Raw genomic sequence first — 24,695 nt, forward strand, 5'->3', positions numbered from 1 at the left:
GCCTCCTCACCTCCACAGTACTGTCTGTAATAGGCCTCATCAATAGATTTTCTTGGCCTCTCAAATGGTGGAGCAGAAGTGTCCACCCCAGCTATCTTGCAAAGGTGAGTGATCAAGGAGGGATGTCCTAGTGGTGCTTTGTTGTTTGAGGTATTGGCACACACACTAATCTCATCAGCTATCTGATGGACAAATTTATGATCACCAAAATATGATGTCACAAACTTGTTTTACAATCGGGAAGTATGACCGAATCGTTCAAGTAATAAACTTGGTAAGACCAAGTATCGTTCTCCCAAAGGACTCACGGCCTAGTTTAGTTATGTGGTTCGTTGATTAGCTAAGACTTAAGAACGAAATATTTGAAGTTTAATATGCAAAACAGAAAATAAACATGTATGCATGAGGTATTGATCAATGGCAAAAGCAAAAGACAAGCACTTTCAATGAAATATATATATATATATATGAATATGTTGTTGGGGGTCAATTTCGTCTTATCCACTCTCATATATTTTAGGAATTCAACATTCAAATCATCATTGTTAATGCCACTCTCTAAATTACCTTGTCAAGAAGCCCTATCCCTAATTACGAGTTCATACGATTCCTAGCATTCCTAATAATTAGTTCTCTTAGCACAGAAGCTTAACGACAACCAATATAATATTGGGAGTAATTCCCCAGATCTAGACTTCCCCGTACGTTCCCGTATCGACAAAATCAATAATCATGCATTGAATGAGTTAAACAAAGCAAGCATTAAGCAAAGAGGCAAAACCCTAACTAATGATGAAAGAAAGCATAGATCTTAGATTAAGATGCAAGCACAAATTCCATATATGAGAGCTTCAAAAGATTACATTGATTCCCCAACAAACATACAAGGTTTAGTTCACCATATTCATGGTGAAACTAGATGAACAATAATGAAAGAATGAAGGATAAAACCCTAGAAAGGTAAAGAGGTAGCCTGAGCATCCAAGATCCTCCTTCAAAGGGGTGGAAGAGAGAGTGTTTGCTTCGTTTCTGCCAAAGATACAAACCCTAAGACGTCCTAAAGCTTATATAATATTCTAAAATTACAGAAAATTCAGGCCCAAGCCCATAAGTGTGCCGCTCAGCGGTAAAGTACCGCTCAGCGGTGAGTGCGCGTCTCGTTTCTTCCCCTCAGCGGCCATTTTGCCCCTCAGCGGACCTCCCGTGACTTCTTGAGTGCCGCTCAGCGGTAAACTGCCGCTGAGCGGTGACTTCGGCTTCTCCTTTTGCACTTTTTGATGTCTTTTCTGGTTTCATCTCTCTCCTTCTTCACTTCTTTCACTAAATTCACCTTAAAACCTGCACAAAAACACTGAAATCAAGCATAAACCTGTTCAGCTCTCTTATTTATGAAAATATGAGTAAAAGCATGATTTCAAACTAGTTTCTAAGTATAAAGGTTGCTTTTAGTATCAATTTTAAGCATGAAAATAACAGTTTTTCAACTGTTATCACTATCACCTGCCCAATGTTAACATTTAAGTTTCTGATAGCACAGTAGATGAAGAGTGCCCTGCTGAGAGTAATATCTGACACATGTGAACATGGCTGAATGTTGGCATGAGAAAATGCCATCCAATACTTAGCAAGAGGAGTCAAATCAGTCCTCCTAATATTAACCACAGAGCCAGATCTATTCCTTTGGAAGTTTCCTCCTGGTATACACAACACTCTCTCCACATCCTCATAATCAGCACCTTCCTCCATGCAAAGAGCAAATTGGCACTGCTCACCAGCCCACACAGTGTCTAGGAAGTTATTGATAGAATCAGGATCATACCTAATAGCATGGCCTCTGACATAGCACAGATAATTTTCAGCTGGGTAATCACCAATCTTCTTTGCATTGGTGTAGAACTCTTTTACCACAGCTGTGTTGGCAGGTGCAGGATATGTGGCTAGCTTTCCCCAGTCATTCCCTAACACTTGCTCTCCAAATTGAGGAGCAAAGTTAGGTATCATTCCAACCTTTCTTTCCATCAGAAGTCTCCTGTCCTGAACCACCCTAAAGTGCTTCACATGTTTCCGAGAGAGGAACCTACTAGAGTGGGGCTGTTCTGGTTCCTTTTCCTTTCTCTTGGTTGCCATGGTTTTCAATCTCTTTCCTGAAGAGGATGCCATTCTTGCATTCAAACACAAATACAAAGCCACAGAACATGATGTTAATCATTAGTAAAACACAGAACACAACTCCTTTCGAAGCTAAACCACCGTTGAGGGTCAGAATTTCCCCTCAGCGCAACCAGTGCCGCTCAGTGGCAGTTTACCCCTGAGCGGTAACTCTGCAGATTTTTGAAAAATCTCTTTTAAGCTGTCCTAACTCCACCCAAATGCAATTTTCAGTTTTCCAGTTCAGAATCATGCAGTTTAATCGGTTCAAACATCAAATATATCATCAAATCATGCATAGAAATCAAAACCCCTAAATATTCATGTTTTGATAATCACATTCAAAATCAAGAACCCTAGAATGAACAAAATGCTTTTCACTTACTTGGGTGGAGATACTAGTTGCAATGAGAATGCTTCCAAGCTAAAATACTCTCTTCCAACCCCAAACTTTGATGGCACACTAGTGAAAAAGTGAGTGAAAGAGAAATTTTCTTAAGAGGGAAGAGTGAAAAGATGTGGAAAACCTTGAAAAAGGTATGTGGGAGTGCTTGTGCAGAGAAGAGCCTGAAAGAATGAGCATATGCGCAGCTTAGGGTATAAAAATACCCTAATGGGCTCGGGTCCCGCTAAGGGGAAACTAAAGCCCATCTGCGAGAGTACCGCTCAGCGGTAAGTTGCCGCTTAGCGGCACTTTCGTGAAGTGCTCTTCTCCTTCTTTTCTTAACCTACGTGCCTCCTAGACATGCCCCTCACTGGTTCCCTACAATTCAATGCTTAAAATACTTATGCAAACCCTTATTATTCAACTAAAATGAAACAAACAAAAACAATCAATCAACTGGGTTGCCTCCCAGGTAGCACTTGTTTAACGTCACGAGCCTGACCCAAAATCCACCAACACCCATCAGTAGGTGTTACAAACTTACCAGCACCCATCAGTAGGTGCAAAAAATTTTTTTTCCACCAACACGCATCAGTAGGTGTTACAACTTAGCATCCTTCAGTAGATGCTATATCAAACTAGCATCCTTCAGTAGATGCTATCTCCAAAATAATTACAAAGTAATGTTCAACAGATTAAAAATTTACAAACCAAAGTAAAATTAAAAATTTCTTAAATCCACTGGGTTGCCTCCCAGCAAGCGCTCTTTTAACGTCATTAGCTTGACCCAGTAAAGCTCAAGTTCCTTCTTTATAGTTATGTTGTCATCCCACCAACTCCGCAGCTGTTTCCTGTGAACTATTTTGATTCTTCTAAGATGTGGATATTCTATCTTTATCATCTCCTTCTCTTTAAAGCCCTTCACAACCCACAACTTGTTTTTGATTCTCACGGGTTCACCAAGTTGGGGTCTTCTTTTCTCCCAGTCATCAGGAATTTCTCCTCCTCTTCCAATCTTTTCTTCCTTGTGCACCTGAAACAACAAACAATGGTTACCTGCAACCTTGGGCTTTTCATCTTTATGGCTAGTCATGTGCGCATCTTGAAATGCAGCTTTATAACTAGTTTCTCCCTTCTGTGTTTGCGTCTCATCTTTAAAGACGTCTACAACCACTCTCTCCTCTCGGTCCTGGAGCACCACTATACCTTCATTTACATCAATGATAGCTCTGGCCGTTTTCATAAACGGTCTTCCAAGTATGATAGGCATCTTCTCTGTCTCCATCTTCATCACCACAAAGTCTGCCAAGAACTGAAGTTTGCCAACACAAACTATAATGTCATCTGCAATCCCACATGGCTCCTTTGAAGATCCATCGGCCATTACTAGATTAACCTTTACAGGTTTCACATTAACATTGCCGATTTGCTCCAGTAAAGAGTAAGGTATCAAGTTAACACTTGAACCTAAATCAAGAAGAGCTTTCTTAACCCTTTTCTTCCCTATGGTACAAGGGATAGAAAAGCTTCCTGGATCTGTTGCTTTAGGAGGGAATGGCTCTTTTTTAACAGTTATACACTCCTTTGCCTCATCATCTCTACGTCTTTTCTTTGTAGAGATGTCGTCATCAGATTTCGTGTAAACTGTGATTTGTTGTAGAATTTGTTCTCAAGGTGCATCATTATCCACCATTTTGAATAATTCAGTGAAATCCAGTTGTTTCCCTTGATGTATTGGAAAAGGAAAAGTGCTTTTGTTCTCTATTTCTCTTTTCTTCTCTGATCCTTCTCCTTCTAACTCAACTATTTCTTCTTCAGCACTCTCTACCACCTTGCATTCTTCTCTGGGGTTAACCTCAGTATTAGCCCCAAAATTTCTATTTAGCCTTTCCTCCACCTGCTTGGTGACCTGCCCCATCTGAATCTCCAAATTTTTGATAGCAGCTTCAGTGCTCTTTTGGGTAGACTCAGTTTTCTGTATGAAACTATTAAGAGTTTCCTCCATCCTCAAGGACCTTTCATTAAGCATACTTTTCTGATTCCATCTCTATCCTTCTTCACTTCTTTCACCAAATTCACCTTAAAACCTACACAAAACACTGAAATCAAGCATAAACCTGTCCAGCTCTCTCTCTTATTTCTAAAAATATGACCAAAAGCATGATTTCAAGCTAGTTTCTAAGTGTTAAAGGTTGCATTAGTATAGATTTTAAGCATGAAAATAACAGTTTTTCAATTGTTATAAGAAACGCTTCTAGTTCTTCAAGTGCAAGTGAATCAGATGAGGAAGCAAATCTCTGTTTAATGGCAGACTCTGAAGATGCTGGAAGCCAAGTAAGTGATGAATTTGATCTACAAAAGGCTTTTCTTGAATTATTAAATGAATTTGAAAAACTAGATGTTGCTCATAAAATTTTGAAAAATGATTTTATGGATTTGCAAATTAAATATGAGAAAGCATTAGATGAAGAAGTGATATTATGAAATAAAGTTAGTAATCTAGAAACTAAATTGTCTAAGTCTAATGCAAATGAACAACCAGTTGAATGTTTATCTTGTAAGAGTCATATGTTTGATATTGACATTCTTGAGAATCTCATTGCAAAGGCTTCCAAGTCTAACTCAAATGCTAAAACTACCTTTAAAAGAAGCAATAATGATAGTAATAACATGCATCATTATAAAAAGTCTAAAATTAAGAGAACTCGTAGAGTTTGGGTTGAAAAAGGGACTTTTGTGAAAAATAAGGTGCATGATGTTTGTTGTTTTTATTGCATGAAGCATGGTCATACATCAAACAAATGCAACATTAAACATTTTGGAATTCCAAATGGAAAATATGCATGGGTTAAAGTTGTGAAATAATGCTTACTTGCATATACTAACCCCAAGGACCCATAATAAGATTGGGGACCTAAATTCTTGCTTAGTTTGTTTTTTAGGAACATACAAAGTCAAAGAAGTCATTGTGGTATCTTGATAGTGGATGTTCAAGACACATGACCGGTGACAAGAAGAGGTTCATCTCTTTTGAGAAAAAGAAGCAAGGATTTGTAGCATATGGAGATAACAACAAAGGGAGAATAATTGGAACTGGAAACATTGGACGAGGAAATACCTTAACTATAAAAGATGTATTATATGTTGAAGGTCTCAAACACAACCTCCTGAGCATAAGTCAACTTTGCGACAAAGGTCTTAAGGTAACATTTGAAAGTGATAAATGTACTGTTTATTTTAAGAATTCTTCTGATGTTGCTCTACAAGGTGTTAGACATAATAATATTTATTTGATTGACATTGAAAGTGCATATAGTCATAGCATAACATGTTTAGTTGCAAAAAAGGAAAATCATTGGTTATGGCATAAAAGAGCTGCACACATTCATATTCAACATTTGAACAAATTGATCTCAAAAGATCTTGTGATTGGTTTGCCTAAATTGAAGTTTGAAAAAGATAAATTATGTTTTGCATGTCAAAAGGGAAAACAAATTGAATCATCTTTTTCATCCAAAAGCATGATTTCTGCATCAAAACCTTTAGAACTTTTGCATATGGACTTGTTCGGTCCATCTAGAATTAAAAGTTTTGCTAGAAACTACTATGCTCTTGTGATTGTTGATGATTACACTAGGTTTACTTGGACATTCTTTTTAACCGTGAAAAGTAAAACTTTTAAAGCATTCAAATCATTTGCAAAACGTGTTCAAAATGAAAAGGATTTGAAAATCAAAACATTGAGAAGTGATCACGGTGGGGAATTTGAAAATGAATCATTTGAAAAATTTTTTGAAGAACATGGTGCTATGTAAATTTTGCCTAAATGTAGCTTTTGTGTCTGAGATAGAACCCAAGAACATAAAAGAAGCTCTTCAAGATGATAAGTCGTGCATTGTTATGCAAGAAGAGCTAAATCAATTTGAACGGAATAACGTTTGTGAACTCATTCCTAGAAAAGAAGAATATCAAGTCATAGGAACAAAATGGGTTTTCAGAAACAACCTTGATGAAGATGGAAACATCACAAATAATAAAGCAAGACTAGTTGCAAAAGGATACTGTCAAGAGGAAGGTATAGATTATGATGAAACTTAGGCCCCAATAGCCAGGTTAGTAGCAATTAGACTTTTACTTGCTTATGCATCTTTGATGAAATTTAAACTATATCAAATGGATGTAAAAAGTTCATTTTTGAATGGTTTTATAAAAGAGGAGGTATATGTTAGTCAACCTCCTGGATTTGAAGATCTCAAATTTCCTGATCATGTGTATAAACTGAAAAAGGCATTTTATGGCCTTAAACAAGCACCTAGGTCTTGGTATGAAAGACTTAGTACCTTCTTGATTGGAAATGATTTTTCTCGAGAAAAGGTTTATTCAACCTTATTTATTAAGAAAGTAGGAAAACACATTTGATTGTTCAAGTGTATGTATATGATATTATCTTTGGATCTACAGATGAGTCATTGTATTTGGAAATATAATGCAAGGTGAGTTTGAGATGTCTATGATGGGTGAGCTTAATTTCTTCTTAGGACTACAAATAAAGCAAATGGATGAGAGAACTTTTGTCTCCCAAACTAAATATTGTAGAGAAGTGCTTAAGAAGTTTGGAATGGATACTTGTAAGGAAGCCAATACCGCTATGGCAACTTCTTGCTACTTAGAAAGGGATAAATCTGGTCAAGAAGTAAATCAAACTATGTTTAAAGGAATGATAGGATCTCTACTATATCTAACTGCTAGTAGACCGGACATTATGAAAAATGTATGTGTGTGTGTGCTAGATACCAAGCAAATCCTAAGGAATCTCATTTAACAACTGTCAAAAGGATTTTGAAATACCTTAAAGGGACCCCTCATTTGGACTTTGGTACCTCTCTGATGCTACACCTACCTTAATAGGATATTCTGATGCGGATTATGGTGGTTGTAAAATTGATAGGAAAAGTACTAGTGGAACTTGTCATTTTCTGGGTTGTTCTTTAGTTTCATGGCACTCAAAGAAATAAGTGTGTGTAGCCTTGTCTACCACTGAAGCTGAATACATTGTTGGCAATTGTTGTGCCCAGATTCTATGAACTCAGACGAGAGTTAGGAGTGTTAGACATGTCTTAGAATTAATAATTCTACAATTTTTGGATTTTTCGTAACTTCAGCGTATTTAATCGATTATCTGAACAGATAATCGATTATTCTTGGCTTTTGAAAAAAGCCTCATAATCGCAAATAATTGATTATCCTATGGAATAATCGATTATCTTGACTCAAACCCAAAATTGGGCATTTATGAACAAATAATCGATTATCATGCAATTTCTGAAAATTATCTAATGAACAGATAATTGATTATCACTTACAATAATCGATTATCAAGCGTGCAGAGCCCAAGATAGAGTCGTTACAACAACTATAAATGGTTATAAACGGCCATAAACAACTAGTTTTCGAATCCTTTCTATAAATAGCCCTCTATAATCGATTAATAGTCACTCTTTTGCACCTAAAACACTGCTCAACTTCAACTTGCACCAGATTTCTTCGTCTTTTTTCATCTCTATTCACACATGGAAGGGAAAAGAGAGTCATTTAATAAGGAGGTGACCCTTTCATTAATAAAGATTATTTTCTTTCACACACATTTTTTTTTATTGCAAAAGGATAAAAAGATAGCATTAATTAAAAGAAGTAAAAAGGTCTGCCGGAGAGAATAAAAAAGTTATCATAAGGGATTTAATTGAGATAAATTTTATCAAATGGAGATACAATTAACATTTTTCTAAAAGAATGGACCAACACTTAACATATTTAAACGAAATTGAAGACAAAATAAGCAATTAAACTAAAAATATAACATGTGAAAAAAAATGACATATAGAATAAAATATTTGAATGAAATAATAATAATATAAGAATAAAATGATATAATAAGAAAAAATATAATCATACATCTACGAAGTAAATCTATCATAGTACTGTCTCATGTTTTCTAAGGAATATTGCAAAGAATAAAGAAATTGAGTTAGAGTAACGTGAACTTAAGAATAACTTACATATTTAATGACTAAAGCCATAAAATTTCATAATCTCATATGAACATGTTTGTTCTTACTGAAATAAACTAATTATACACATGTGGACTCGTCTCTTATGTATTGTGTTTGACTTTATAATAGCTTGTTTTGAGGCAATAAAGTAACACAACTTTGTCCCAATACATTCATATGCTTTAATGATGGGGTTTGTGCTACAAGGAGAAGCTACGATGGCGCGTGAGCAGAGCTTAGTGGCGGCACCGTGAATGCTCTATGATCGCTGTCAGAACAACGTTGGCAATGTTGGAGAGATTTTTGGCCAAGCATGGAAAGCGACAACGTTTGGGCTGTGTTTAGAATGAGGGAGAAGAAAACCTTACACGTAATAGGAGAAAGAAATATTTGCGACAATAACAAAGTGAAACATGAGAATGGGGTGGAGTTCGAAGAAAGAAAATGAATGATAAGCTTAGAGGACAAAAATATCCCAGAGGAGATAATTAATATATAATATTTATTATTTACTAGTAATAAATATTTTAATATTCATTAATAAACTATTTAAACGTGATTATTATATTTACAGTATTTGTTAATTGTAAATAAATTAAAATTAAAATTTAATTTATATTTTATTAAATTAAATTTAATTAAAATTAAAAATAATTTATTAAATTAAATTTAATTATATTAAACTTTAATTTTTATTATATTTTATTTTAAAATTTTATAAAATATTTTCTTTTAAATATTTATCAATAATTACAAATACTTATTAATTTGAAAATATCTATATATATTTTTTAAATAAATGTCGTAAGTAAAATCGCGACGGGAGGGCGAGGCGAAAACAAAGGGTTTGAGAAAGGATTTTGGGAGTCATCACCATAATTTATTATGGACAAACTATGAAAAACCATAAAATAAGACATGATTTGCGAAAATTATATTTTCGGTTCGGGAATCGGTTACGCGTAAGGAAGATATTAGGCCAATACCTTTAATTAAATGTATAAAGATGTGGTTCCCAAAATATTTAATTTTCCCCAAAAAAAATATAAAAAAATTATTAGGAAACAAAAATATTTGTTTCTTTTATGAACCCGACAAGACCTTGCTCCTACGTATATCCATTTAATGAAAAATCAGGTATCACTTAGTTTTTTATCTAAAAAGGTTTGTGAGTTTGTTTGAAAATTATTATGGATTATATTGGATTTTTGAAAAGTGAACTCGATTAGGATTGACATCATTTTTTTTTATTTTGAAGAAATTCTTTTATTTTGAAAATGGTGGGAAAAAAGGGAAAGAAACCGACAATAGGTGGACGAGTACCTATAGTATTTATTTTATGACTTATTATTATTTTTTTATGGAAAAATACGTGATAAGAAATATTTTTTTTATTTACTTTTCTAAAAAATAAATATCACGTGATGTAGGAGATATAACCAAAGAGATGAGAGAAGATATTTCAACAAAAAGAGAAAAAGAAGGATGCTCTGCTTCTTCCTTGATAGTTTATGTTAGCAGAGTTCCACTAGTATGAAAACTTACTTTTCTCTATACTCTCCCATACTTTTTCTATCTCTATTATTTCAGAGTGTCTCTCCCTTTTTTCTTTTTTTTTTATGATAGAGTGCGTATTTATATTCACAGATTGTAATATTGCCTTAATTGTAAATTAATTGACAATGAACAAAATAGGGAAATAAAATGTCTTCGTTCCAAGAAAAAGAAATCAAATAATATTCAAGACATTTATTATAATTATTGTCAGAAAATTTGTATATTTTTTAAAATCATATTTTCCTCTTTAAAAGCAACTACAGAAAATTATATTAATATATTATTTTAATTACTGTTTATAATAATATTTTTATTCTAATAATTGTAATAAAAATATTTGTTATTATGAGAAAAACATAGTCATACATTGACTTAAGGTGCATGTCTTTTCAGTTATATTATCAAGATAATTTTAGAAAAGAAACGGAAAACTGCAAAGATGTCTTGTATTGGACTAGAAATTACGATAGAAATCCAACGTGTGGAGCAAGGCAATTAAATTAAAATAAAGAAAAACAAAATATAAGTATAAAAATGAAAAGCTAATTTTTATAGTGTTCCTCAACTCAGCCCTCTTCCCGTTTGCCGGCAAAACAAAACCCTATTCGAATTTTGCATTCATTTCTCGAAGATTTTAGCATAATGGTGAGTTCTTCATTGTTTTTCTTTAAATTTTCTTCTTTTTATTCCAATTTCCAACAGGGAACCATTCTCAACCATTACAAAATTTCGCCCATTCAATTTTAGATTCAAAAGAGCTGATTTTTCTACAGATATGATCATGCTTTTTCTTTTTATGTTCTCCTTGTTACTTGATTTGAAGCCCCTCTTTCCCCTTTATCTCTTTGCCCACCTTTTTATATCTTCACTATCGGTTTGCCCAATTTCTTACACAACGTTGACAAGTTGTTTATTTTATTGGATTTTTTTGTAGTCTTCAAATTTTGTTTGGGGCTCTGGAATTGGAGGGGGTTGGGGGATAGGGTCTTGTGTTAGTGTTCTGAAAACAGAACCTGGATTGTTATCCTTGTTCTGTAAATTAGGTTCGTATCCTTGTTTTGTAGACTAGCATAGTTTGGACATTTTGTTTTCTGTCTAAACAGTAATCAGCGGAGGTTAGGGGATAAAGGTTTATATATATATATATATATATATATATATATATATATATATATATATATATATATATATATATATATATATATATAAGTTTGTTGATTTTTATATTGCCTTTGGGTTGTGGTACTGAAACTGAAATTTTTGAACAGACTTCACCATTGGTGGCTGGGCTTGCAGTGGCAGCTGCGGCTTATGTAGGTAGATATGGTATCGTGGCTTGGCAGGCATTCAAGGCTAGACCGCCTAGGATGCGTAGATTTTATGAAGGTGGTTTTCAGGCTACCATGACTAGGAGGGAAGCAGCTCTTATACTGGGTGTTAGGTAATTCATTTCTGTTTGAAGATTCTAATGTGTTGATTGAATTTGTTAAGACGCTGGAAATGGAGAAAATGGCCTACTAAAATGTAAAATTCTGTTTGTGACAATGGTTTTAACGGTGTTTATTATGACCTTTTCCTTTCGGGGCTTGTTTATGATATTACTTGAATTGGGATAGTGATATTTCTTGTGATGACTTTACAATCCTGTTCGTCAACATGTAATAAAGGTTAAGTCTCTTCATGGTAAAATCATATGACACAGGTCCTGTCGTAATCAGTGTTTGAGTTTTGGTTGATATCTCAAAGTATGTGATAATAGAAGGTCCCAGACAACAGTTGCCACCTGTCTACTATTTTTCTCTTTACGTCATTCCAATGTTCCCATTACTCTTGAGAGAAATGGTATCATCCATCATAGTTAGAACAGTATTTCTCCGGTTTCTATTGACTTGACATTCATTGTTTCATATTATAACTATCTGTTGTTAATTGTGAATATTATTATATCTTGTTATTTTGGTGCAATAATGTGTGTGATATAAATCATTGGTTTTGAGAAACAAGGCATATCAAGTTCTGTTTCCAATTGAAAAAAGAAAGAAAAACGAATTTAGTTCTCCAATTGAAAGTTCAGAGTTGGCTTCCTTTTTGTTTTCCATTTTGCCCTGATCTTAAATGTGTAGACTGTATGAATTGTGCTGGCTTTTGTTATCTTTTGTGTATTTTATAGGAATTTCATTAGTTAATATTGAATTTTTGTTTGTAGTCTTGACAACTTTTTTGGCAGACATAGTTCTTCTCATGCCGATTTTCAATCGTCATATTTGTTTCAGAGAGCGCACTCCAACAGATAAGATTAAAGAAGCACATAGGAGGGTGATGGTTGCAAACCATCCAGACGCAGGTGGCAGCCATTATCTTGCATCCAAAATTAATGAAGCAAAAGATATGTTACTTGGAAAGACCAGGGGTGGTGGCTCAGCATTTTGAAGCCCCTAGGAAGCCTTTCTTTCCATTATTTTCACACTACGCGATTCTCACTAGATTTCAATTACAATTTTTTTGGCCATCGTCCAATTACTTATTGCATTACCAATTCGATAGGGAGAAAACGGGAAACTAAACATGGTTACGCATATATCTAGATGATATGGCTCCAATCTAACATGGCTTGTGCTATTGAAGTGAAGATTGTTGTCAATAAAAGCGATTTTTACTTCCTCATTCTACTACCAGTTATCTTTCTTTATATTTGAGTTCATACCACTTTGTCGTGATGTTTGGCACAATATAATCGATTCTATCAATTACAGAATGTTCGGGGATCAGATGTTTCAGACTAGTGTAAATGAATGTTGTATTCAGGACAACAAATTTTAGTTTCATAGTTCAGCTTTTCTAATACATTTTCGTCTTTCAAGTGAATAAACATTAGATCAAGTGAATAAACATTAGAATTACAATTAAAATTGTGACAAGGTCTAAATATAAATTTTAGATGAGGTATATCAGGAGAGGTGTTATTGAAAAACTAATGGTGTGGCCGATGTTCTCTAAAAAGCGTAACCTTTTTTCAAAACTTGGAACACAAATTCTTGGTTTTGATTATATGGGAGAGTTGTATGAACAAAATGATTTTATTATTGTTTATGTTTTTAAATTGTCAAAAGAAGGCTAAGAAAGTTATCATGTGTCCAAGGGGTATTTGTTTAAGGAGATAAGTTGTATGTGTTTCAAGTTTTCCATAGAAAACTCCTCGTTAAGGAGTCTCATGGATTATTTTGGAATTGTAAACATTCTTTAAGAGAAATTCTATTGGTTTCATATGAAAGGAAACTGCAAATCTTGGGATGAGTACCTTCCTCAAATTGAGTTTGCATACAATAGGATAGTTCACAAGACCACCAAAATGTCTCCTTTTGTGGTTGTGGATTGCTTTAATCTTCTCACTCTTTTAGATTTATACCTCTCTTAAATTTTTATGATTTCACTCATAAGGAAACGAGTATCTAGATATTTGTGAAGAAAATGCATGAGTGGGTAAAGTCAGAAATACAACACCAATCTGAGATATATGCTAAGCATAATAACAAAGGCAATAGGAAAGTGATCTTTGAAGAAGGAGATTGGGTTTGATTCTATTTGAGCAAAGATAGATTTAAAAAGAAAAGGAAGTCCAAATTCAATTCTCGTGGTGATGGACCTTTTAAGTGATTCAAAAGATTAACAATAATGCATATAGGCTAGAGCTACCATGTGAGTATGATGGGAGTGTTACTTTTGTTGGTATCGGAGGGGGTATTTTTCGAAGAGTATAGCGCAGCGGAATTAAAACTCAGAGAGCGGAAAGCGTGTTCGATCACAATTAAAATTAATTTGGTCCTTTTAGTAAAAATAATTTTCTTTCAGAAAATTAACCAACAGTTGATATACGTAAAATAATATGAGTGTAGGGAATAAGAAAATCAACACAAAATTTTTATCCTGGTTCGAATCAAAAGATTCTATGTCCAGTCGTTAATCACTATAAATAGTGATTAACCTTTTTCACTAAAAATATAGTTGTACAGATTACAAGATAATGAACAGGAATAAAACGAAAAGAACCACTCTACCAACTTCAAGAGAACCGCTCCGGCAATCGACCAACGATTCACAAGCTTCTCCTTTCACAAGACCAGGCAGAGTACCTTGCTAACTTGAAGAGAGTCTACTCCGACTATCGACACACGATACGCGAGCCTCTCCTTTCACAAGACCAAGCAAGGGAACAATGAACAAAAAGCTCTCTAAGAACGTTCCTCTGACACACAGTGTTCCAAGCTTTTTCAGTTCAAAAAACGTTATCTTCTGATTTCTCCAAGTCAAAATATATAGCCAAGTACACTGAGTGCCAAAGGTCAGCTCCCAACTGCCATGAATAATCGATTATTGTAAGTGATAATCGATTATTCAAGTCCGTTACAGGTTTTCAAAAATGTGATAATCGATTATATGAAGTGATAATTGATTATTCAAGTATGACTTGTGATAATCGATTATTGCTTAACCATAATCGATTATACTAGTAAAAATTACAATGTTTAACATTTTCCTACTACATTCAAAATCTACAAGTTGCTTTTTTTAACTATTTTCCTACTAAATCCAAAATCTATAAGTTGCAGCATCATTAAAACATATCTTCAGGTTTTACCAATACTCCTTATTGGTAACAACTTTCAATGTTGGTGATTTAACCCTTTTATAGGAGATTTGTAGCAAGATGAAGATGAAGGGTTCAATCACAATAAACACGGCTAAGCAAATTCAAGAAGAGTTAGAATTATTTATGCAAGGTGAAGCTAAACTCTTATTTACTTAAGCCATCATGAAGTATTTCTACACTTTGTATTAAAGGTCAAGTAGTGTAGGCTATCTTTTAGACATTGTATTAAAGGTTAAGTAATTTAGGATTTTTGTACAATGTAGGACAATATTTTCACCTAGCTTAAGCTAATCTTTGGTGATTAATTTTGTAACCCTAACTTGGTAAAGGGTGTCCCACATGAGACATGGCGACTATATGGCAAGATTTTAATGAAGAGTTTTCTTACACAAGTAGTGACCATGTGTCATTTTTCTTTTGAAAACTTTTGCTAAAGTGACTTTCCATATGATAAGCTCAGTGAAGAGTTTTCTTAAAAAATAATGGTCATTGTCTTTTCCGAAGTGGATAAACTTTTGCTAAAGTGATTTTTCACATAACACTACAAGAGTCGAGAGGTTTTCTAAAAGTTAAAGTGTCATATGTCAATCTCTCTTTCACTAAGATAGGATTTTTAGGATTTGATGCAAGATAACATTTTAGGATTTTAATCTACTTTGGAAACACCTTTATCTATAAATAGAGATATTTTTCTTCATGTAAATCTACTTTGAGATTTGTAATGAAATGTTTTTAATTTGTCTATAATTCATGGCTAGAATATCCTATGAGGTCCTTCTAACCACATTTCTCTAGATTTGGTCCAACCTCTCTAAGAACATCATCAATAATCTCCCTTCCACCTCTTAAACTTCCAAAACCGAGAACAATCACAGTTTCATCTTTTTGCTTGAAGCAAATTTAGCTTAAAAAGAAACCTATCAATTTTATATCTCAAACTTAAATTCCAAAAACAACTTAATTCTAAAAACAATCATTACATATATAATAATTTAACATATCATTCATATATTCTTTTTATAAAACCTACAAATATTTAATGGTTAAGACAAATAGAATGCCAATGACTTCAATAAATTTATTAACTTTCAAAATAACTATTTTGAAAGTTTATGAAACTTTTATTGGTCTGGCAATTTTACATAATTTATAGTCATTAAACTCTGTCGAAACCTCGCCTTTTTTTAGTTATAGTACTTTTAAGAACATTGTAATTATAGTTTTTTTAATAAAATCTTTCTATAAAAGAACTGTTTTAACGTAAACAAACCAACAAGCATTTACAACCATTTGTTCTTTTAGTTGAAACACATTAATAAATTACACTATTGTTAATGAATTTTAAGAATTATAAGACTGTCTCAAACTAAAAGACAATTTCATCTGTCAAAAAGTTAGCATAATGTAATTTTATAAAATTAATTAATCAACCCACGCATAGGAACATGGTTTCCATTTACACATTTCAGTATATAATCGAATTTTAACTTGCACATTCCTCGCAGAAAATATAGAAGGGATAAACGTTGCCCATTTACTATTTTAAGAATTTAACACAAATTTCTAATTTTAAAATCATAAACAATCATAATTGAATTACCTTGACTTATATAATAATAATTTAAAAATTGATATCTAGATAACTTTTTAAGGGATAAATGCTTTTTTTATACTGTTTATTGATTGGTATTTTTTTATTGACGGAGTTGTAATTGGTTAAGAGATTTTCAATTTAAGGACATACTAGACAAATAGAACAAAAATCACACAAAAAATGAAGAGATACTCATACTACAATTATCCTTTTCTATATTGTAATTGTATTGAAAACAACCTTGAATAGTTTTATCTCAATGAAAGTTGATATTAAAAAGAAATGTCAATTGCGTAAGTTTGAAAAGATACTCGATTTAAATTATAAAGAATGAACGAAAAATCTAAAAGAAGTTACATTTAAATAATGATGAGTTCACAATGCATGCTACCACTACCCACATAATTAGTGGATAACGACATGTTTAACTGAAACAGGGACTCTCAAGACGAATGGTTCACCCCTAAGGACAAAATTCCCGATAGAAATCCTCCATTTTTTACCCAACTAAAAGGAAGTAAGAAATAGACGAAGATTATTTGCTTGAAAAGGTAGGAATGTAGATCAATAATTTAGTGGGTTTAGCTTCTTTGAAAATATGAATAAAAACTTGGAATAATTATGTAAGTTTTTTAAAAATGATTACAAGTGGAACCGTCCAGAACCCATTAGACAAATTCTACTTCAATTTGCTTAAAGAAAGGAGAAACATTGTGTGATATTCTTGGTGTACCTATGTCTCCAAAAACTCTCATGGTTCAAAATTCCGAGCATTTATAACGAACATTTTCTTCTTTCTAGCTCCATAGAGATGTGGAGCTGCCTGTGGTATTTACATACAACCTAAGACGTGCATATCAGCAGTTAAGAGTAATGTAACACTAGAAAAAGTTAAGAAGGTAAAACAGTTTCTTCCTTAGCTTCCTCGAATGCAGTTTCCAGTTGTCGTTGAACTGGACCCTGAGGAGTTCCAAAGAGAGTGGAGAAGATCTGCCTGTGGCACTGATCACAGAAATAGAAATAGGAGAAGTGAGCTTCGTTTGGAAGTTTATAGATGGCAGCTTCTGGCAAAACCCGTTCTATGTATTCCGTCATTGATGGTGGGACCACCCTATCATCCAGTCCCTGTTGAGTATTCAAAAGGGAAACCAAAGATTTACATGTAAGAACAAGTTATAAGTGATTACAACATCAAACTGATAAATACAAAAAAAAATTAACTTCTTTAAAAACTAAAATTTTGAGTGTGCATAAATTAATTTACAAAAAATTCTCACTACTTTTTTTAACTACTTTGTGGAAGAGGGTGTTTTATTACCATTTTTTTTTATTTATATTGTATTGCTCAAACTCAGTATTCTAAACGAGGTTTAGATCGGTTTTGTAAAAACGAGTAAGACTTAAAACCTAATTCCTAATAATCTAAAATCATCGGCCATGATAGGTTACTGAACGGGAAACCCTATCTAAAACACACAATCGAACGCAAACACACAGAAAAGTAAGTATAAACTGTATATTTTCTGTATTTCAATATCGTATCTCTACACTCAACCTCCCAGAGAGCCTAATAATACTCTCCCCTCCACAGGATAATAATACTCTCCCCTCCACAGGATAAACGTGATCCTGTCTTTACACTAACAATTCCAAAAAGTGTCCAAAACAGAATACATCAGCTCTTTTCTAGGAGCTTTAAAGTAGGTATAACTACCTAGCACTTCTCCCCCGCTTTATTTCCTTTCCTCTTTCTTTCATAAACTATCCACTTCCTATCGGGCCATCTCTCTATACATTCCTTCCTACAACTTAGCATGCAGAATTTCAGTTGCACATGAATGAAAATGTACAAAATATCATAAATACTGATACAAAAATTGTAGTATTCAAAGAACAATGTGTTAGAAATTCAAACCTGCCATATGTGTGTAAGGCCAAGAAATCCTGCTAATTCACAGTCCACCTGACTGTACATGGATTTCAACCAAAGAAGTAAGCCTTTTGCTTGACACTTTTTTTGCACATGAAGTTCTTTAAGGTCAAAACCCCAATTTGATACCTGCAGAACAACTTCTTCTATAAATGGGCGTATGTTTCCCTGACGAACCGACTCCTCCACATCTCTTATCCAAAATTGCTCAAATTCTGGTTCTTCAATCACAAGTTTATCCTGCACACGTGAAATCGATTATATTCACAATCAATTTATTGATCGTTGAACAATTAACTTTATTTGTTTCAAGCAGATTATTACAGAAAAGTCAGTTCATACTGATGAACAATGAAACATTTGAGAGTAATTATGCTTGCTTGTTACAAAGTTAAAGTTATGATTACTTATGACGCACTTGCCTTCTTTCCCTTTGTGAAAGATAGCAACTTATCAATCTCGTCATGCTCTTCAGGCAAGAAGCTTTTTCTATAGAAAAAAGGGAGAAGTTTTGGAAATCTACGAGCCAAAGAATACATCATTTTCCTCCTTGGCAGCCACTTCTCCCAAGTTCTTTTTGTTTCCTCTTTAGTCATGTGTGGGTCATATGGATTAACCATAGGAGCCAACATTGCTGCACCTGCAATTCAGACACTATAACAAGTTAGATCAGGTTCTGCAACAAGCCTGATAGGACTCCTAATAAGGATCATGGGAAGTGCACATGGGCTTGTTACTCAGCAAGGAAAAATTATAGAAGGAATAGATAGGCTCAAAATATGGAATGTGGATGTAAGAAGAAAGAAAGTGGGGTTAGGAAAAGAAATAGGGAGAAGTTAGTTAGGATGGGGGGAATACTGTTATAAGAGAGAGTAGGGAGAGTGTGGGGGTACTGGAGTAGGAGGTTGAGTTGGTTAGGAGGAGAATAATCCTCTGGAGGAGTCTACGACTCTGGGGTTTTCCATGTGGCTATAGAGCTTTCAACTCAATCATCTTTTTACTGCATAATACTCTAAATAATACAACTTTGATATTCAGTAATTGTTTGGTTTCTATCATTAGTCCGACCTGCCGAATACCGAGAACAGCTAGCATTGCTGTCCATGCCACCCAAAATGTCTGATAGTTGAAGCATTGAGGAAAGATTGTTAGCGATGGAAGTGTCAGTACGTGAGACGTTGGGGGAATTTCGCCAATTAATGTTGGAAGAGTTTACTAAGTTGCGTAACGAGCAAGTGGGAGATCGTCGAGAATCTCCATTTTCATATATGGATTCAGGTGCAGAGTATAGGATGGCAGCTAAGAAGGTGGAATTGCCATCATTTGATGGTATTGACCCTGTTGGATGGATTATGAGGGCAGAGACATATTTTGAAGTGTAAGGCTATACAAAAGAGGTGAAGGTCTGATTGGCCAAGTTGAGTATGGAAGGTGCAACCATTCATTGGTTCAATCTTCTACAAGAAGTAGAGGTGGGGTTGTCGTGGACCAAGTTAAAAAGGGAGTTGATCGATAGTTATGGTGGTCGTACTAGCGATAATCCTTTCGAGGAGTTGAAAGACTTGTCGCAGACGGGTAGCGTAGATGAGTACCTGGCAGAGTTTGAGAATATATCGTCTCACGTATCTCGTTTACCAGAGGAGCAATATCTGGGCTATTTTATTGGAGGATTGCGATCGGAGATTCGGCGAAGGGTTCGCACCTTCAACCTTGTGAATCGTCTCCAAGCCATGCGCCTAGCTTGAGATGTGGAAGCAAAATTGCTATGAGAGGGATTTCAGCATGGAGGAGGAGTACGGGGTTGGAAAAGCAATCGAGATTGGGGTACGGGTCTAGGAGAGAAGTTTGGATCCGGGTCGGGTCAAGGCCCAAATTTAGGGAGATTAGGAGTGGGTTTAGGTCCAACCCAGAGCACACAAACTAAACCCTTATTGGTAGGGAGTTCAAGCCCTCACGAGTCACGTTCGGTGACACAAGCAGTCGCATTTCCGGTGATCGTTCTTCGACTACCGATCGGAATCGCGGCACGGAGGATTTGCCATATTCTGAATTGATGACCAGGAAAGCTCAGGGGCTTTGTTTTAGATGCGGTGAAAAATACCACCCCTTGCATCGATGTACGGAGCGGCAACTGAGAATAGTGGTGTTAGCTGACGACGAAACAGTAAACGAAGCGGGGGAGGTGATCGAGAGGGGGATGCGAGAAGAGGAAGATGACCGTACCTTGGAGTGTGGTTCTATGGAGCTGTTTGCAGAGGTTGAAGTGTCGTGGGATGGTCGGAATCGCCCTTCAACTCTGCACATAAAAGGTCGTCTCAATGGAGTAACCCTGGGAGTGCTGATTGATAGTGGGGCTAGTCACAATTTCATCTCTCCTCATGTAGTGGCTGCTCTGGAGTTGAAAGTGGACAAAAGAAAAATGATTGGGGTGCATCTAGGATATCGGCACAGGGTCTCTACTACGGGAAAATGTGAGAAGTTGGACGTTCAACTAGGAGAATTCTCTACTACGGTGGAGCCATATGTGTTGGAGTTGGAAGACATAGACACGATTTTGGGAGTTTTTTGGTTGCGAAGATTTGGGAAGGTTACTTTTGATTGGGAAGAGATGACTCTAAGTTTCCTTTGGCAAGACAAATATCTAGAACTACGAGGTCAGAAACTAAAAAAATATGAAGCAATGTCTCCAACAAGATTACTTCAGCCCTTGCCTATTCCGAATAGAATTTGGGAAGATATTTCTTTAGACTTCATTACAAGTTTACCAAATTCGAAAGAGTTTCAAGCTATACTTGTAGTGGTGGATGATTGTCTAAATATGGCCACTTTATTTTGCTGAAACATCCTTACACTACAAGGAAAATTGCTGAATTGCTTGCTAAGGAAATTGAATTATTTCGATTACAGGGAACAACTCTGAAAATGAGTTCTTGTTATCATCCTGAGACCGATGGTCAAACGGAAGTGGTAAGCCGATGTTTAGAAGCTTATTTACAATGTTTTGTGTCGAAACAACCCAAGAATTGGTCATATTGGGAACCTTGGGCAGAAATTGGAGAAGTGTTTTATAAGGTGCAGTTGCCAGAATCAACCAAAGAACATCCAGTTTTTCACATTTCCCAACTGAAAAAGGCTATTGAAAACCAGACAATAGAACCGACTTTACCAACAAAGTTGACTCTTGAGGATGAAGATAAGGAAGAGCCGGAGGCAGCGCTAGCAGCCAAGGAGATTCCGAAGGGCGGTAACATCATCAAACAATGGTTGGTGGAATGGAAGGGAAGAACAGAGAAGGAGACAACTTGGGAAGGTGAGGTGCTACTGCAGAGTCAATTTCCTTCTTTCAGCCTTGAGGACAAGGCTGCTGTTGCAGAAGGGAGTAATCATAGGACTCCTAATAAGGATCATGGGAAGTGCACATGGGCTTGTTAATGGTAACAAGGAAAAATTATAGAAGGAATAGATAGGCCCAAAATATGGAATGTGTATGTAAGAAGAAAGAAATAGGGAGAAGTTAGTTAGGATGGGGAATGACGTGCCAAGAATCCAAGGATGGGGGAATTCTGTTATAAGAGAGAGTAGGGAGAGTGTGGGGTACTGGAGTAGGAGGTTGTGAGTTGGTTAGGAGGAGAATAATCCTCTGAAGGAGTCTAGGAATCTGGGGTTTTCCTGTGGCTGTATTGCTTTCAGCTCAATCATCTTTTTACTGCATAATACTCTAAATAATACAACTTTGATATTCAGTAATTGTTTGGTTTCTATCATCCCTTCCTTTGTTTGAAGTTGGAGGAATTTTTACGAGCAACTTATAGGTATCTAGAAAATAGAAAGCTTAAAAAGATGTACAACCTGCAATTCTTTCAGGAACATATCTGAGAAAAGCCCAAGCATGAATGCATCCAGTGGAGTGGCACAGTAACCAGAACTTATCACTAACATTGATAGCATTGACCAGATGCAGAACATCAATGGCTGATGAGTTGAGATTTCTGTTGGGATGAGGATCACTCTCCCCAAAACCAGGAAGATCATATGTGATGAAGCGAATGCCATACTCTTCAAGCAACGATGATTTGACTCCAGGTAAACCTTCCATTGCCAAAAAGTAGAATAAGATTAGTTGCTCCACACCCAAAAAGCTCTTCTGGTGCCTAAAATTTCAACTCGTTTTACCTGCTAGTCTGGACGAAAGAAAAGAATGCGGAGCAACAATTGAAAATCTAGCTGTTTCAGAGGAAACACCTTGCTCATGATAAGCCATGAATCTACCATCAGGAAGTTGCACACGACTAGCACTAGGAGGATGTTTCCGCACCTTCATCATAGGAGCTACTGCCTCGCGACTGGGATCTACACTTATAGCTGCAAAACCACAAAAATCCAGTAACTCTTGAAGAAGCTCATACCAACAGGAAAAAATCATTTGTAAGCAATACCCATATGTGCTCCAAAATCTCAGACATGCATCACTTACCTCAATCAACAGGTATGGAATGAAAGTCAAAAAATAAATTAAAGAAAAATCAATGCATCACAAAGAAATATATGGTAACAATAACGAATACATTTAAATCTTGGTTGGATAAACTTTAGTTACAGAAAAGAAAAGACCCATTAATTTCTCCATTAACACTATAACTAAAGACAATTAATTATTTCATTTTTTTTTATATTTCCTTCGCCTACTATACGAACACTTAACCTATGAATCTTTCATTAGACTTTTTTCTTTTTAGATTGAGATAAATATAAATTGGTTTGAGCTAATGAAATACTTTTACCAAAAACCAAAAAAATAAAAACTCTATAAATTAAGATTAACTTATAACAGACAAGTTCAAATATAAAAAATGTTAGAGAAAAGTTTCACGTAAGTTAATTTTAATTTATGAAAAACTGAGTTTATTCTGTTCTCCTATTGTTACTTCTTTAATCTAACAAGTCCAGTGTAGAGTCCTGAGTAGCACATACCATGATTGGGCAAAAGAAAAAGCAAAATAGATTGTACGAGAGAGGAGGAGGAGTAGCGTACCCGCCAGCGCGAGAATGAAAACGAAGAACACAATGGACCAAGCATGAACGGGATCGCGATCCTCGGGGAGAAAATCGTTGAGAAACCTCAACCGCTTCGAAACCTTGGAACAAGGACCACCGAACTTCCTCACGACATAGGAATCCTCGTTCATCAGGTTCTGCCGCAGAATGTCCCTAAACCCTCTCCCGAGCTCCAAAAGTATCTCGCACCACGCCATCACGAAACCCAAGGCCTGCTCCTTCAAGCTCTCCCCGGACTCCACCCACTCGCTCTGAGGCGCGTACACGGACCTCCTCACCTCAAACGACGTGGCGGAGGAGGCGCTCGGATCTCCGCCGTAGCGCACGCCCGAATCCTCTATGAGACTGGCGAGCTCCTCCGTCCACGTGTCCCTGCCTCTCATTTCCGCCATTTCGCTAACCGCTTCCTCACTCTCTCCAAATTCTCTAATCACTAAAGCGAGTACTAACCTACTCGCGTGACGGTGGGTGATGATGCACACCCACGACACACACTCTCCCAACTGCACAAAGCGTGATCCAGAAGCAAAACTAAACCTTTTCACTAACCATTATTGAATAAATAATAAATTAAACAACCACTGTTAATGATAACCCGACCAGTATTCAAAACGGGTTAAAAAATTCAAAAAGGGGTTAGACGAATATTAGCCGAAAAAAAAAAGGTAAAAAGAGGAATATTAGAATTTCTCACTTTCTCAACCTTTGTCCAAGGAAAGGTCGTTGAGGCTCGCATACAGCAGATGAGTCGTAGTCGTTAAGTTACTGTTCTACTATTTGAGCAACGATTATTCAAAGATCATACAAGGTTAGAACTTTACTAAATTATTTTAATTCTTATGCCTAGAAAATTCTTCATATTATTAAATTGTTAAATTTGATTGAAGTTGACGACGAAGATGTGGCCACGTCAGAGACCAATGGCCACGCATTATTGTTAGGTTGAGTGTGTCTGCTCTGGCGGTTGGGTAGAAATTACTTGTATTTTACGAACATGCGCCGTTTTGCTCCATTACTCTATTATTGGGGTTGTGTATAATAAATTCACAATAATGATCGTTTTTTTTTTCTTAATACTCTTTTCAATATCATATGTTTCTAATTTTGTCCAAAATTTTAGAAGTTTTGAATTTGATTTTTTAATAAGTAAATGTATTCTCGTTGGACAAAATAATGTCGGCGATTTACCGCATGTTTATTGTATGAATAGTAAAGATTTAATGGCTTAATTGGTCTTCAAATTCAGATGTTAGTGTCATGTTTGTTTTCCCTTAAAAACAAAGCTCAATTTCGTCTCCATGTAGTATAATTATACCAATCAAATTTTT

General features: G+C 35.4%; 2 protein-coding genes across 3 annotated transcripts; one reads left to right on the forward strand and one right to left on the reverse strand.

Annotated features, from left to right (window-relative positions):
- Positions 1 to 10,625: 10,625 nt before the first annotated feature.
- Positions 10,626 to 12,804, forward strand: LOC124836458 (mitochondrial import inner membrane translocase subunit TIM14-3-like). The gene is made up of 3 exons (XM_088092489.1): positions 10,626 to 10,785; positions 11,409 to 11,581; positions 12,414 to 12,804. Exons 1-3 carry the CDS (start codon positions 10,783 to 10,785, stop codon positions 12,568 to 12,570), a joined length of 333 nt encoding a protein of 110 aa, XP_087948615.1. The 5' UTR covers positions 10,626 to 10,782; the 3' UTR covers positions 12,571 to 12,804.
- Positions 12,805 to 16,979: 4,175 nt separating this feature from the next.
- LOC124836456 (uncharacterized) lies at positions 16,980 to 24,198 on the reverse strand. 2 transcript variants are annotated; one of them, XM_088093001.1, is made up of 7 exons: positions 24,062 to 24,198; positions 23,345 to 23,870; positions 22,486 to 22,674; positions 22,162 to 22,401; positions 18,735 to 18,952; positions 18,298 to 18,552; positions 16,980 to 17,507 (listed from the first exon to the last, which is right to left on the reverse strand). In XM_088093001.1, exons 1-7 carry the CDS (start codon positions 24,101 to 24,103, stop codon positions 17,274 to 17,276), a joined length of 1,704 nt encoding a protein of 567 aa, XP_087949127.1. In that variant the 5' UTR covers positions 24,104 to 24,198; the 3' UTR covers positions 16,980 to 17,273. The 2 variants fall into 2 exon arrangements, with proteins under 2 accessions (XP_087949127.1, XP_087949128.1); XM_088093002.1 differs by having other exon boundaries at positions 24,071 to 24,118.
- Positions 24,199 to 24,695: the final 497 nt, after the last annotated feature.

Source organism: Vigna umbellata, chromosome 6 (genome assembly GCF_029865625.1).
Source record: "Vigna umbellata cultivar VRB3 chromosome 6, Vumbellata_1.0, whole genome shotgun sequence".
Lineage (NCBI taxonomy): Eukaryota > Viridiplantae > Streptophyta > Magnoliopsida > Fabales > Fabaceae > Vigna > Vigna umbellata.

Bases quoted from the DNA above. Each gene is read 5' to 3' on its own strand.
- LOC124836458 (XM_088092489.1), top strand. The intron at 11,582-12,413 runs GTAATTCATTTC...TATTTGTTTCAG, and splicing joins GCTCTTATACTGGGTGTTAG to AGAGCGCACTCCAACAGATA.
- LOC124836456 (XM_088093001.1), bottom strand. From the start codon at position 24,103: ATGCGAGCCTCAACGACCTTTCCTTGGACAAAGGTTGAGAAA. The intron at 22,675-23,344 runs GTACGCTACTCC...GTGGTTTTGCAG, and splicing joins TTTCATTCTCGCGCTGGCGG to CTATAAGTGTAGATCCCAGT. The intron at 18,553-18,734 runs GCAAGTGCGTCA...TCACGTGTGCAG, and splicing joins CTTTCACAAAGGGAAAGAAG to GATAAACTTGTGATTGAAGA.